Genomic DNA, 13,322 nt, shown 5'->3' on the forward strand with positions numbered 1-13,322 from the left:
TTTACAAAAAAAATATTTGTTTCTAGTTCAAAGTAGAGATGCCCATCCGGTTTGATATGATATTGAGCACAAAACGCCATCGGCACATCATGGTTGATTCCAGTAAGATCCTGATTATGGTGTACTGGATGCATGTTATTGGACTATGTTTTTTAATATTGCAGTGTGGACATTCTATTCTCTTAGTAAGGCCGGGTGGCACCGACCTGAAACGGCGAATGGGCTAATGGTCAGGCTGTCTTCCGTCTCATAAAGGAGTAGGCTCAGATGCTCTTTCCTCACTAGCGCTGATCTGGCTCTGAACACGAAAGTGTCAACCCTCACATGGCATCCCTGCATTCACGGATTAAAAGCCGCAACTCGAAGAATTTCCAAGGAGCGCGCGTGGATCAACAAAAACGGTGCCCGAGAGGTCGGTCCAGGCGTCGGTTCGAATCCCGTTCACAAAAACTGGAAATAAGAAGCCGTCAATCTTTGACCGGCTGTTTGATGCGTATAAGCACACACATTTTAAATACACATATTCCACAAACTACCTTCTTTTTCAAGGATACTCGCACCACAATTATCGTGGAACCGCATAACACTCTCTAACTAGACTTGAGCCTAACGGAAAGGAATACAGTTCCATCCCGATTTTGGCAACACCCGTTTTTGTCTACCCCCGATTTTGGCAACACCCGTTTTTGGCAACATTTTCTTCCCGATTTTGGCAACAACCTCGAAAAAATTTTTTTCTTACTTTTTAGAGCTAAAACCTTTAATGTGTAATAGGATAAACAAAACCATTACCGTTTAACCATCAAAGGTTTATACACCCAGGTTTTTCACGCGGTTGGAATTCATTAATTTCTCGGTTTACCTGATTTTTCACAGCTTTTTAAATACCCCCTGAATTTTCTTTGATTTTTGTGATTTTTTTCGTGGGGTTAACTCATTGTTTCATTGACGCTGAAAGTCTTAGGGCCGATTTCTTCACCTCCGCTTAGGACTTAAACCAGGTTTAAATGTATGGGTAAGCACCGCTTAAGAGTTAAGCGAAGGTGAAGAAATTGGCCCTTAAACGACTAAAACCAAACCGTGTAAAAAAAACCTGGAAGCTTTGAAATTGGACGTTCGATGATTCACCGTTTAATGATCTTCAACGCTCACCAATGGAAGCCTATTAAGTGATGCTTGGTAACACAACAATGAGCGTCGTTACGGTGCGTTATTAGAAGAAGCCATTCAAGCATTCTAAAAATAAAGACTTCTTAGAGTCTGGAACTCTAACACACTGAATGGGAACAGTTGATACTTCCTCTCGACTATCTTATCACCTTGAGAAAAGAGCGAATAAAGCAGAACGCATGATGTGGTTTGATTGTTTGGCTTCATTTGTACTAGAGCAAGCGGGGTACGAATGCAAAAATCGTAGCTTACATGGATACCTCACCACGGCTTGGCTTGTTAGACGGTGTTGCTCATTGTTTATCACAGCAACGATCGCTCCTACTCGTGGTTTGGCATCCATCTGAGCGAGGCAGTTCACTCATTGGCTGTGGATGCTACGATTGCAATAGAATGCTCACAATGCTCACTCACACTTCTAATGCTTGCTCTCGAGTGTTCTGTTTGTGATGGCGAAGTATCAGAAGTGGAGTACCTCCTGTGAAGTTCCCATGAGATCGCTGGCGTAATTCTAGCTGCTTCGATAGGCGAGTGATGTGTCACATGTGGTTTTATTATTACTTATTCAGCCTAAGGCCGGAGTGGCCTTTGCGGTACATAACAGTCGTCTCCGTCCATTGCTGTACGTTACCAGTCACGCAGTCTACGGAGTGTCCGTAAATCGTCTTCAACCTGATCGATCCACCTTGATCGCTGTATACAACAATTTTTACTCCAAGTGCGCTTTGGTCCTCCACAAGCATTGTCCAGGACTCGCGTGTCCAAGGAGGACTACCGCCACCGGTTTAATGAGGAAGTCTGTTCGGTACGGCGCCGAACTCTATTCGAACGGAATGTTTTTGGAGTCCAAAGTACGTACGATTTTCTGCTACGTTGCGTCTCCGAATTTGTCTGCTGGTATCGTTATCGGAGGTCAAGTGAGCCCAAGTACACATAATAATGAAAGTGAACTGTAGTCGAGTGTAGTTAACCCTTACTCACACTATATTGGATACACTTGGCTTGACCAATTTGCATAATGCAGATTTTCGTTACCATTTTCTAAAACAATGGAATGTCTTATGTCTTGCGTTGATTTTTTCCATAATGTCAGCGAAAATTGTACAGAACTTTACTCTTAATCACACCGACCACAAGAACGTTTGCCTACAATAGAAACGTTTTTTTTATCACCACAAATTTATGTAAGGACGTGGCCGACGCTATTTTTTATTTCAAATATTATTCATTATTCAATATGTATTATGAAATTGGCTTATTAGATACATTATCGTTTGATTACCATTCATGAGATTGTTTCAATTTTGTTCGAACTACAACCTCCGAGTTATGAATAATATCGCAAAAATGTCAATTATAATGCACGTGCATCACTTAAACATACTCCAGATACTTTGTAGTTCATTTTCTACGTATTTAGCTTCAATCATGCAAACAAAAAAAAATTGAAATTTTGTATGAAATTTTTTTCCCGTTTTTGGCAACATCCCCATTTTGGCAACTTTAAAATCCGGTCGTGTTGCCAAAATCGGGAAGGGACTGTAAATTGAAAATCTAAAACCCTAAAGACGTTTATGTCTTTTAAACATACCACAACAGATTCACAATACTTCTTCTTCTTCTTCATATTGGCATTACATCCCCACACTGGGACAGAGCCGCCCCGCAGCTTAGTGTTCATTAAGCACTTCCACAGTTATTAACTGCGAGGTTTCTAAGCCAAGTTACCATTTTTGCATTTGTATATCATGAGGCTAACACGATGATACTTTTATGCCCAGGGAAGTCGAGACAATTTCCAATTCGAAAATTGCCTAGACCGGCACCTGGAATCGAACCCAGCCACCCTCAGCATGGCCTTGCTTTGTGGTCGCGCGTCTTACTGCACGGCTATGGAGGGCCCTAATACTAAGAGACTTATGTAAAACTCGCATTCTCGGATCTTTCCACGGTCTCGGTTGAAATGATCCAGTGTGGTCCCAAATTGCCTCAGATAGCTCGCGATGTTGTTTGAATCGTGTTCGGGGTTGTTGAACTTTGCCAAAGGCCATCAAACTTCCCGATCTAAATCATAAACCTACGAATGGAAACTGCCATCTCATTCCTTCATAGCCTATCGGATCTGATCTGATCATCATTAAAAACCCTCTGAAGTCCCACCCTTTGGTTTGGATGGTCGAGGAAGATTGTGAAGCGACCTTTGAAGCTTTGGCTGTGTTTACTTCAGATGAACTTGAATTGCTTTGGCTGTGTTCATCTTAGATGAACTTGAATGTTCCTTCTTTAAATGCAGTAGCAGGCCGCAAAGGATGCGGCAGGCGGAGCGATGCGCGCCACTGCTAAGAAGAGTAGAGCCCAGGGCCGGAGATGAGCCAGCCTCGGGCTGAAAGTCTCATAAATAAAGACAAAAAAAAAAGTAGAGCCCAGGAGAAGACGGGTGCGCCTTCCAATGGCAGTGGCAAGCGCAAACACAGAGGTGAGGCAATTAGCGTCAAGACTGACATTAAAAGCAACGCCAACGTCTTGAAGGTCATGAGAGACAGTGGGAAACTCTTTGGCCTAGGAGAGGATGTCAACTGCATTCGAAGCGGGTCTTGAAGTCTTGAAGCGGGATGCTGCTCAGCAGTGTTGGTAAAAACTCAAATTCTCAAAGCTCATTCACGATTCAAATCAAGCGCGAGGCAAACCTCACCCGCCTCATGGTTTCCTCATTCCAAGTACCTCTGGCCGAGGCCAAGAAGGTAATGGACAAGGCTAAACTGAATGAGGGTTGGTCGGTATGCTCGCTGAGCATAAGCCAACCACTTCAGGTCTGCTTCAGGTGTCTCGGCAACGGTCATAAATCCTACGACTGTAAAGGCCCTGATCGTAGTAGGCTATGCCGTAGGTGCGGAGCTGAAGACCACCAAGCTGTCATGCCGCACCAAGGTGTCTGATCTTTTCCACGGGTACAGACAACAGACACCTTACCGTTATTCAGGCCTGTCCAGCCTCTAGAATGGTCCAGACACGCAGGTAACACAGCTAAACCTGAACCACTGCAAGGCGGCTCAACTGCTGCTACAACAGTCGGTTACTGAGTGTAAAGCTGATGTAGCCTTGCTGTCCGATCCATACCGCATCCCTGCTGGAAACGGCAGCTCGATTGCGGATAAGTTCAAGGTGGTGGCCATCTGGACTTGCGGGCAATACCCCATCCAGGAGATATTATCATCGCCTGATGATGAGGGTTTCGTGTTTACTTTTGTAGCTGCTATTGCCCTCCCCGGTGGAGTATAGTGCAGGTTTAAAACCATTAGTTGTAGCAGGGGATCCCAGTCACCAACGCTACACAGAAAAAAATTCCATGGTATAACAATAACAATTATTATTTTGTAGACTACGCCCTGCTTTAAAAACAACCACAAATTTTCAGTTAAATTCACCATGCATTCGGACAATTTCACCACTGATTCAGTTCATGTAACAACATTCCACCAGGACCACAGTTGATTTTTACTGCGCGCATGCAGAGTCTATTATATATACACTGAAAACCAAAACTACCTAAAAGTGGGTTGTTTGCACTCAAAACCGTAGTTTGGGCCAATAACCCAAATTTGAGTAAAATGACTTTTCTGGCACTAGGTAGTTTGCCTTTAATCCTATGTAAACAATTTACCCAAAGCTAAGTTTAATTTATCCAAAGCGGACCTTAATCAACCCAAAATAGAGAATATTGAATATACTCAAATTTGGGTTATTGGGCTGAGCAACCTCGGTGAGGTGTTTGCCTCTTGCTCTAGTTTTGATAGCAATCATGGGAAAGAAAGGGAAAACTACCCAAATTTGGGTAAATTTTTTCTGCGATATTCTTATCAGTGCGTATATTGAACTCAAAGTTTGGGGTGATTTATCTGTCCGTGTAGAGTTACGCAAAGAGTGAAGCCAAATCTACCTATTGAACTGTCAAACCGTGCTTGCTTGTTGGTAAGGCGGAAGTATTGTTATCGCCTAATGATTATTATGGCGAAATAAAAAGGAAGGATTGAAATGTATTAGATTTGTTCTAGAAACAGTTTCAAAAAACTTCATTACACCCCCCAATAAAGTAGCAACAAGAAACTCACGTGTTTGCACTCTGTGGGTGACTTGGTTATCGAATTAAAAAACTTTAGCAGTGAACACTCCCGTGAAGTCACTTTAAGGGTTGAAAAAAAATGAAAGTTTCAAACACAATAACAAGAGGATCATTCAGAACAAGTGGAAGAAGATCCTCTTTGCGCAACTCTATATAATAGACACTGCGCGCATGGTCAAATCAAACGGGTTTGTTGTCTGCTGAAAATCGTCGGTGCGTATTCTTAAATTAACCCTCGGAATGGTAGTTTCGACCGCAACATTTTTTTGCGTGTATAGGTCATATCCTGCTTTGCGTGTATAGGTCATATCCTGCTAGAGTCGCTAGCGGTATTGAGCTTAGTCCTGCTAAACGAAGGCCAAGTGCCAACGTTCAGAGGACCGAGCGGTGATTCATGTATCGATGTGACCTTCTGCAGTGCGGGATGGACGGTGGAGCCAGAATGGAAGGCTCATGAGGGGCATACCTCCAGTGACCATCAGGAAATTCGTTTTATGGTCCTGGTTACCCCCTCACTATCACAAGGCGGGTCGGTACAGTCGATCTAGGATGGTGCAACTCGCAGTTCAACCCACAACCAGTACTGGAAAAGGTCGTGATCATCATAAAACAGAGAGCGAAGCGCCTTTCTCTATCCCAGGCGACCAAATGAAAGAATCGTCGGTTCTTTGCTCAATTTCGCATGAAAGGCACTCATAAAAGGATGTTGTGCTTTATTTTAAAATTAATAGAATAGAATAGTGGCTAGCCTATAGATGAATCTTTTCCTTTAATTCACCGAGTTGAAAGTGGCAATAAACACAAAAATAAAGCAGATATTGCACACTTTCATGCCCTGTCACGGAACAAATATTTTTTGAGATTTATGTAGCATGCCATTCATTCTTCGCGTTTCTATAGATATTGAAAGGAAGGGGCAAATGTGTAAACATCGCGTGACATCTCTTATTGAAAATGAGATATTGCAGTACTGCCCACAACTATTGGAGGATTCACTACGATGGGATTAAGTGGCGACGAGTTAATCGATGTACTAACTCGTGCAACATCCAGGAAATCGGCAACCAGCGTACTGGTGGTCAGACACGATCGAATATCTTCTTAGAACCTGTCTTCGAGAAAAAAGAAGGTTGCGACGTGCCACAACAGATTCTGAAAGGGTCAACAGACGCCGGGTGTTCCAGACAGCGAGCAGAGCTCTGAACTATGAGATTAAATGTAGTAAGAGAGCCTGCTTCGAACAGCTGTGCAGGATGGCGAACGACAATCCATGGGGAGACGTATACAGGATGGCACGCCTTCTGAGAAATCTCCGGAGATGTTGGCCAGAATAGTCGAAGGGTTGTTTCCGAGACATGAATCATCGAACTGGCCCGCTACACCGTACGAGTCAGTCGACGTGATACCGCTAGGGACTAACGTGGAGCTTATCGTTGCTGCAAGAAAACTTAAGCTCAATAAGGCAGCTAAATCCACCAGTGCGGCAGGGACTAGTTGAGTAGACCGTGGCGCGCGAACGTCTTGGTTCCAGGTTGTTGGGGCACTATTGAATATGAAGCTAGACCGGCCAGCCGTCAACGCTATTGCAGCAAGATTCGATCCCATGTGCGTTTCAAAGACCCATCTATAAGTAAGATCAAGGCCGGAGCGAAATGGCTCGACGAATTAGAGGAACTCAAAGGGAGCGGGGTGAGAGCTGAAGAACACAAGAATCGGTCCAAGAAAAGGAGACAAAGTACGTCAACATAGAAAGGGTGCCTAATATGTACAGCCAAAGCAGTGCCGAAAAGTAGTTCCGGGAGGATCTAAGGTGAAGCCCAATGAGTATTTCATGGCAAAAAAATTCTCTCATGATGAGTCCCACACTCCAGCGCATGCAATTAAGGGAAAAGTGGATGATCCAGCATAAATCCGGCTGATCCATATTCAACCCGGATAAGGATATTGTGATTACCCAGAACAGCGAAAAAAGTATGTGAAGTATGATTATTTGACATCTCTCGAAAGTAATCAGTAATAAGAAAAGTCGCTACATGATCAGTTTGGAAGTGATATTAACTGCAGGAATAGGGAGAACTCAAATTAGTTATGATTCTATACTCACATAAATTTTGTATGTATCCGAATCTGAAATTGAAATTGTAATTCTTTATCCTCCGCCCTTACGAAATGACAGAGCATTCTAAGGATTAATATTGTACATCTTTAAAAATGTGCTGCATGCATGAATTACGTTTCTTTTTTATTATTATGAAAAATACTCATCTTCATCGAGGTATATTCTTTACTTCACTTCAATATATTATTAATCCATCTCTGACTATCACTGTCAATCACATTTCATTCTTTTTTCTTGAAACACAATAACTTTTTCACATGCGATCCACTTAACAACTAGAGCTAATATGTTGACTCATATAAATAGGTTTATATCAAAATACGTATCCCTTACAGCTTTATGTTTCTGTGAATACGAAGTATGTTTAACTTCGGTCATGAAGTTGAGAAATATGCATACAAACATACAACTGGTTGATTCGTGATTCAATCCCATTCCTAATTAGACAAAATCACGCTGAGCTGAAATGAGTTCGGGATAAGTCTTATTCCTCTACATAATGTTCCTAGCTCTCTTTGATCTATTCTGTCTAAACATATATCTGCCGTTTTGATTGCACCATTCGTTTTTTTTTGTTTCTTGTTCGTGGGATTGGGAACTTTAAATATTCACTTTGGCCTTATCACTTACAATGATTGCTACGTACTAACATCAGTTTAGATGATCGATTCCGACTTTGGTTTGTTCAACGAGATGTGTCGAATTTCTGCTTTTTTCCCAGAATCTTCATCAAGCTCTTGGACATGTAGTAGGGCTTCTCCTGGCTGCCGTCATTTCGTTCACAGTCTTCCACTGAAAGCAAATGTCGAATTAACAATTATATTAGTTTAAATACTGATGGAAGTATATAAGGTTTTCGGGATGAACGCAGTATATATTTTGATACTCACAGAAACACAGGAACAATGTATCCACCGCCACGGAGTACACACTGAAGAAAACCGACGCGATCACGTACGTCCCGACGAATACCAAAATCGCCGGTACGAACGGATAGTGCAGCGGTTTCGTCGGTCCACTGTCAAAGAACGTGTAAGTCACCGCCGCCATTCCACAGGCTAACAGCAGTTTCGACAAAAAGAACAGAAACCCTGTCACCTTGTCCAGCGCAATCACCCTTAGGATATTCCTTGCCAGCAGACTGAACGCATCCTTAGCGCTGGAGCAGAAGTTCTTCCCGTGGATCGCACACATGATGTACGCGTTAGTGTTCAGGAACTTGAGGAAACTCTCCAGGCACCAGAAACAGCACTTGCACAGACACAGCACAGCCTTCACCACTCCGTTGTCGTACTTTCGCAGCTTGTGATCGATGTACTCCAGCAAAGCCCGGATGATCTTACAGATGGCGATGATTAGCGATCCGAATGCCAATGTGCCCAGGTGGTAGCGAACCGTTCGCAAAAATCCCGTTGTCAGCACGAAGAATCGCAATTCCTTTTTTCGGAATGTCCAATACCAAGTGGCGAAGGTGAACGCCAAAACCATATCACCGAACGCTGACACGAAGCAAATCCCCCAGAAGAATCCAAGCACGTTGACGGCCTGTGGAAGAACCGATTCGTTACAAATTTTCCATGCACAAATATTATTGAACTACTCACATGGAAATATCCGACCTCCTTGGGGCTACTGATTTCCTGAAAGTGACAGGCCGCGTCGGTGCAGCGAGCATCCGGCGCCCTTATCAACGAGTTCCGACAATGATCGTTGAACACTGTCGGATTGCAGATGTCTCCATCCCGGTAACCGTTGTCACATACGCAAGACACCGAAGCGTTCAACCCGTACACCCGATGGATAGATTCTCCGATTGATGCAAGGTACAAGCCGACCAAGACCGAAAACATAATCACCACAATATGCAGTGCCCACGGGATGATCGGGAAGAACACGGTCGAGAAGATTGCACTGACGGCCCTGCAGATTGATCAAAGTATGTTATATAAGTGAGCCCTGGAGATGTGTAAACTTACTTGCTGCCTTCTTTGACCAGCGCGATGGCGATCACGATGCGCTTCCGGAGGACTAGAATAACTAGCAACAGCACCACCAGTACGATCGACAGGATGATCAGTATCCACAGCCAGGTCTGGTCCGATTTGAACCACGAGTTGACCAGTGAACTCAGATTGGGCGAAACGTTGACGTGGCTTTCAACCGGATGCTGACTGATATAGTTGTACTGCTCGTAGCTGTAGTACACACCTAAAATATCAATAAATCTGTGTTACGATCTGACAATCTGACAGTACACTTGAAAATCAACTCACCGTAGCAAATGGCGGCGATGACACCGAGAATCGAAATCCACACCATCGGCTTAGCGATCCAACGGAGCATCGTGATGAAGATCAAACTGGCAAATAGGGATACCACGAGGAATACGATCACCATGCGCCACGACTGCAGGATGTCCTCCACAACCATCTGACCGGTCTGGTAGGGATGAATTTTAAGGTTTTCAATCTTGCAGCGTAATACTAATTCTAAATGTATTTGGTTAGTTGCTAACTTCGTGTAAATTGAAAATGAAATGTTAACTGGCATTTCTAACTAGATCTAATAATTGAACAAAAGTTCAAGTGGATTATTTCATTTACCAAGAGAAAAATGTAAATAGTTTAGGAATATCTACATAATGATCTAGGAGTAGCTAGCCTAAATTATAATTATCTGCTGTATATTCAAAGGCTGTTTTGAAATACTTTTCCATCGTTACAGATTGAGACATTCCTATAGTTCTGTGCAGAGCTTTTCCTTATTCACTTTTTAAGCTTCAAGGGTATACTTTTCAAAACTATTGTTCTATAAGCTCTGTACTTTTAGTCGCAGTTTGTAGAACCGACTTCATGACGAAACCTTTCCAAGCTTCTGGGCGCAGCCTGTCCAGACTTTCTGGGCGAAACCTATTTAGACTTCTGGTTGAAGCCTGTGCAGACCTCTGGGCAAAGTCTGTCCAGGCTTTTAAGCGAAGCCTATTTATACTTCTAAGCGAATCCTGTGCAGACTTCTGAGTGACTTCTTCTGGGCAAAACCTGTCCAGGATTTTGAGCGAAGCCTATCTATACTTCTAAACCAGCGGCTCTCAACCTTTTTCTTGGAAGGTACCCATTAGTACTTTGCATTAATTGAGGTACCCATATTTATTCCGCGAAAATGAGCTTTATTTTGTTATTCCGTGAAAGTTTTCAATTGAAATTAAGTTCATACATCAAGTTTCTTACAAGACTTTGAAGTTTTTTAAACACTTCCAAGCCTCTTGAAAGGATGCCTTTGAACCGTTTGGAAGGTCTGAGCCGAATAGAAGGAGGCTTCTGAGCTTCTTGAAAGAAGGCTTCCGAGCCTCTTGGAAGGAGGCTTCTGAGTCTCTTGGAACGAGGTTTCCAAGCCTCTTGGAAGGAGGCTTCCAAGTCTTTCGGAAGGAGGCTTCCAAGTCTTTCGGAAGGAGGCTTCCAAGTCTTTCGGAAGGAGGCTTCCAAGTCTCTTGGAAGGAGGCTTCCAAGTCTCTTGGAAGGAGGCTTCCAAGTCTCTTGGAAGGAGGCTTCCAAGCCTCTTGGAAGGAGGCTTCCAAGTCTCTTGGAAAGACGATTCCGAGCCTCTTGGAAGGAGGCTTCCGAGCCTCTTGGAAGGAGGCTTCCAAGCCTCTTGGAAGGAGGCTCTGAGCCTCTTGGAAGGAGGCTTCCGAGCCTCTTGGAAGGAGGCTTCCGAGCCTCTTGGAAGGAGGCTTCTGAGCCTCTTGGAAGGAGGCTTGAGCCTCTTGGAAGGAGGCTCTGAGCCTTTTGGAAGGAGGTTGCCGAGCCTCCTGGAAGGAGGCTTCCGAGCCTCTTGGAAGGAGGCTTCCGAGGATCTTGGAAAAAGGCTTTCAAGTCTCTGGAAAGAGGCTTTCAAGTCTCTTGGAAGGAGGCTTCCGAGTCTCTTGGAAGGAGGCTATCAAGTCTCTTGGAAGGAGGCCTCCAAATCTCTTGGAAGGAGGCTACCGAGCCTCTTGGAAGAAGACTTCTAAGTCTCTTAAAAGGAGGCTTCCGAGCCTCTTAAAAGGAGGCTTCCGAGCCTCTCGGAAGGAGGCTTCCGGGCCTCTCGGAAGGAGGCTGCCGGGCCTCTTGTAGGAAGGCTTCCGAGCCTCTTGGAAGGAGGCCTGAGCCTCTTGGAAGGAGGCTTCTGAGCCTCTTGGAAGGAGGCTTGAGCCTCTTGGAAGGAGGCCTGAGCCTCTTGGAAGGAGGCTTCCAGGCCTCTTGGAAGGAGGCTTCCGAGCCTCTTGGAAGGAGGCTTCCAGGCCTCTTGGAAGGAGGCTCTGAGCCTCTTGGAAGGAGGCTTCCAGAGCCTCTTGGAAGGAGGCTTCTGAGCCTCTTGGAAGGAGGCTTCCTGAGCCTCTTGGAAGGAGGCTTCCAGGCCCCTTGGAAGGAGGCTTCCTGAGTCTCTTGGAAGGAGGCTTCCAGAGCCTCTTGGAAGGAGGCTTGAGCCTCTTGGAAGGAGGCTTCTGAGCCTCTTGGAAGGAGGCTTCCGAGCCTCTTGGAAGGAGGCGTCCGAGCCTCTTGGAAGGAGGCTTCCTAACCTCTTGGAAGGAGGCTTCAAAGCCTCTTGGAAGGAGGCTTCCGAGCCTCTTGGAAGGAGGCTTCCGAGCCTCTTGGAAGGAGGCTTTCAAGCCTCCTGGGAGGAGGCTTCCGAGCCTCTTGGAAGAAGGCTTCCAAGCCTCTTGGAAGAAGGCTTCCAAGCCTCTTGGAAAGAGGCTTCCGAGCCTCTTAGAAGGAGGCTTCCAAGTCTCTTGGAAGGAGTCTTCCAAGTCTCTTGGAAGGAGGCTTCCAAGTCTCTTGGAAGGAGGCTTCCAAGTCTCTTGGAAGGAGGCTTCCAAGTCTCTTGGAAGGAGGCTTCCAAGTCTCTTGGAAGGAGGCTTCCGAGCCTCTTGGAAGGAGGCTTCCGAGCCTCTTGGAAGGAGGCTTCCGAGCCTCTTGGAAGGAGGCTTCCGAGCCTCTTGGAAGGAGGCTTTCAAGCCTCCTTGGAGGAGGCTTCCAAGCCTCTTGGAAGGAGGCTTCCAAGCCTCTTGGAAGGAGACTTCCAAGTCTCTTAGAAGGAGACTTCCAAGTCTCTTAGAAGGAGGCTTCCAGGTCTCTTGTAAGGAGGCTTCCAGGTCTCTTGGAAGGAGGCTTCCAAGACTCTTGGAAGGAGACTTCCAAGTCTCTTAGAAGGAGGCTTCCAGGTCTCTTGGAAGGAGGCTTCCAGGTCTCTTGGAAGGAGGCTTCCAAGACTCTTGGAAGGAGGCTTCCAAATATCTTGGAAGGAGGCTTCCGAGCCTCTTGAAAGGATGCTTCCGAGCATCTTGGAATGAGGCTTCCGAGCATCTTGGAAGGAGGCTTCCGAGCCTCTTGGAAGGAGGCTTCCGAGCCTCTTGGAAGGAGGCTTCCGAGCCTTTTGGAAAGCCTGGACGAAGCCTGTCCAAACTTCTGGGCTTAGTCTGTTCAGACTTCTGGGCGAAACCTATCCAGAATTCTTAGCGAAGCCAAATCATACTTCTGGGCGAGGCCTGTCCAGACTTCTTGGTGAAGTTCGTCCATACTTTTGGAGCGAAGCCTGTTCGGACTTTTGTGCGAAGCCTATGGAGGCTTCTGGGCGAAGCCTATGGACACTTTTGGGCGAAGCCTGTCCAGACTTCTGGGCGTAGTCTGTTCAGACTTTTGGGCGTAGTCTGTTCAGACATCTGGGCAAAGCCTGTCCAGACTTCTGGGCAAAGCTTGTCCAGATTTCTGGGCGAAGCCTGTCCAGACTTCTGGGCAAAGCTTGTACAAACTTCTGGGCAGAGCCTATGGAGACATCTAGGCGAAGCCTATGAAGACTTTTGGGCAAAGCCTGCCCAGACTTCTGAGCGAAGCCTATCCAGACCTCAGAACGAAGCCTTTCCAGGCATTTAAGCGAAGC

At 45.3% G+C, this 13,322-nt stretch overlaps 1 protein-coding gene across 7 annotated transcripts in view; it reads right to left on the bottom strand.

Moving 5' to 3' along the window:
• Positions 1-7,556: 7,556 nt before the first annotated feature.
• LOC134226382 (choline transporter-like 2) overlaps positions 7,557-13,322 on the bottom strand; it is a 94,120-nt gene continuing 88,354 nt past the window's right edge. For all 7 annotated transcript variants that reach the window (XM_062707137.1, XM_062707133.1, XM_062707135.1 and 4 more), the window contains 5 exons: positions 9,683-9,848; positions 9,386-9,617; positions 9,014-9,329; positions 8,300-8,954; positions 7,557-8,201 (listed from right to left, as the gene is read on the bottom strand). In XM_062707137.1, the coding sequence (XP_062563121.1) occupies positions 8,095-8,201; positions 8,300-8,954; positions 9,014-9,329; positions 9,386-9,617; positions 9,683-9,848 (1,476 nt within the window). In that variant the 3' untranslated portion in view covers positions 7,557-8,094. The remainder of the gene's footprint in view (positions 8,202-8,299; positions 8,955-9,013; positions 9,330-9,385; positions 9,618-9,682; positions 9,849-13,322) is intronic.

The sequence above is a fragment of the Armigeres subalbatus genome, chromosome 3, assembly GCF_024139115.2.
Source record: "Armigeres subalbatus isolate Guangzhou_Male chromosome 3, GZ_Asu_2, whole genome shotgun sequence".
Taxonomy (NCBI): Eukaryota; Metazoa; Arthropoda; class Insecta; order Diptera; family Culicidae; genus Armigeres; species Armigeres subalbatus.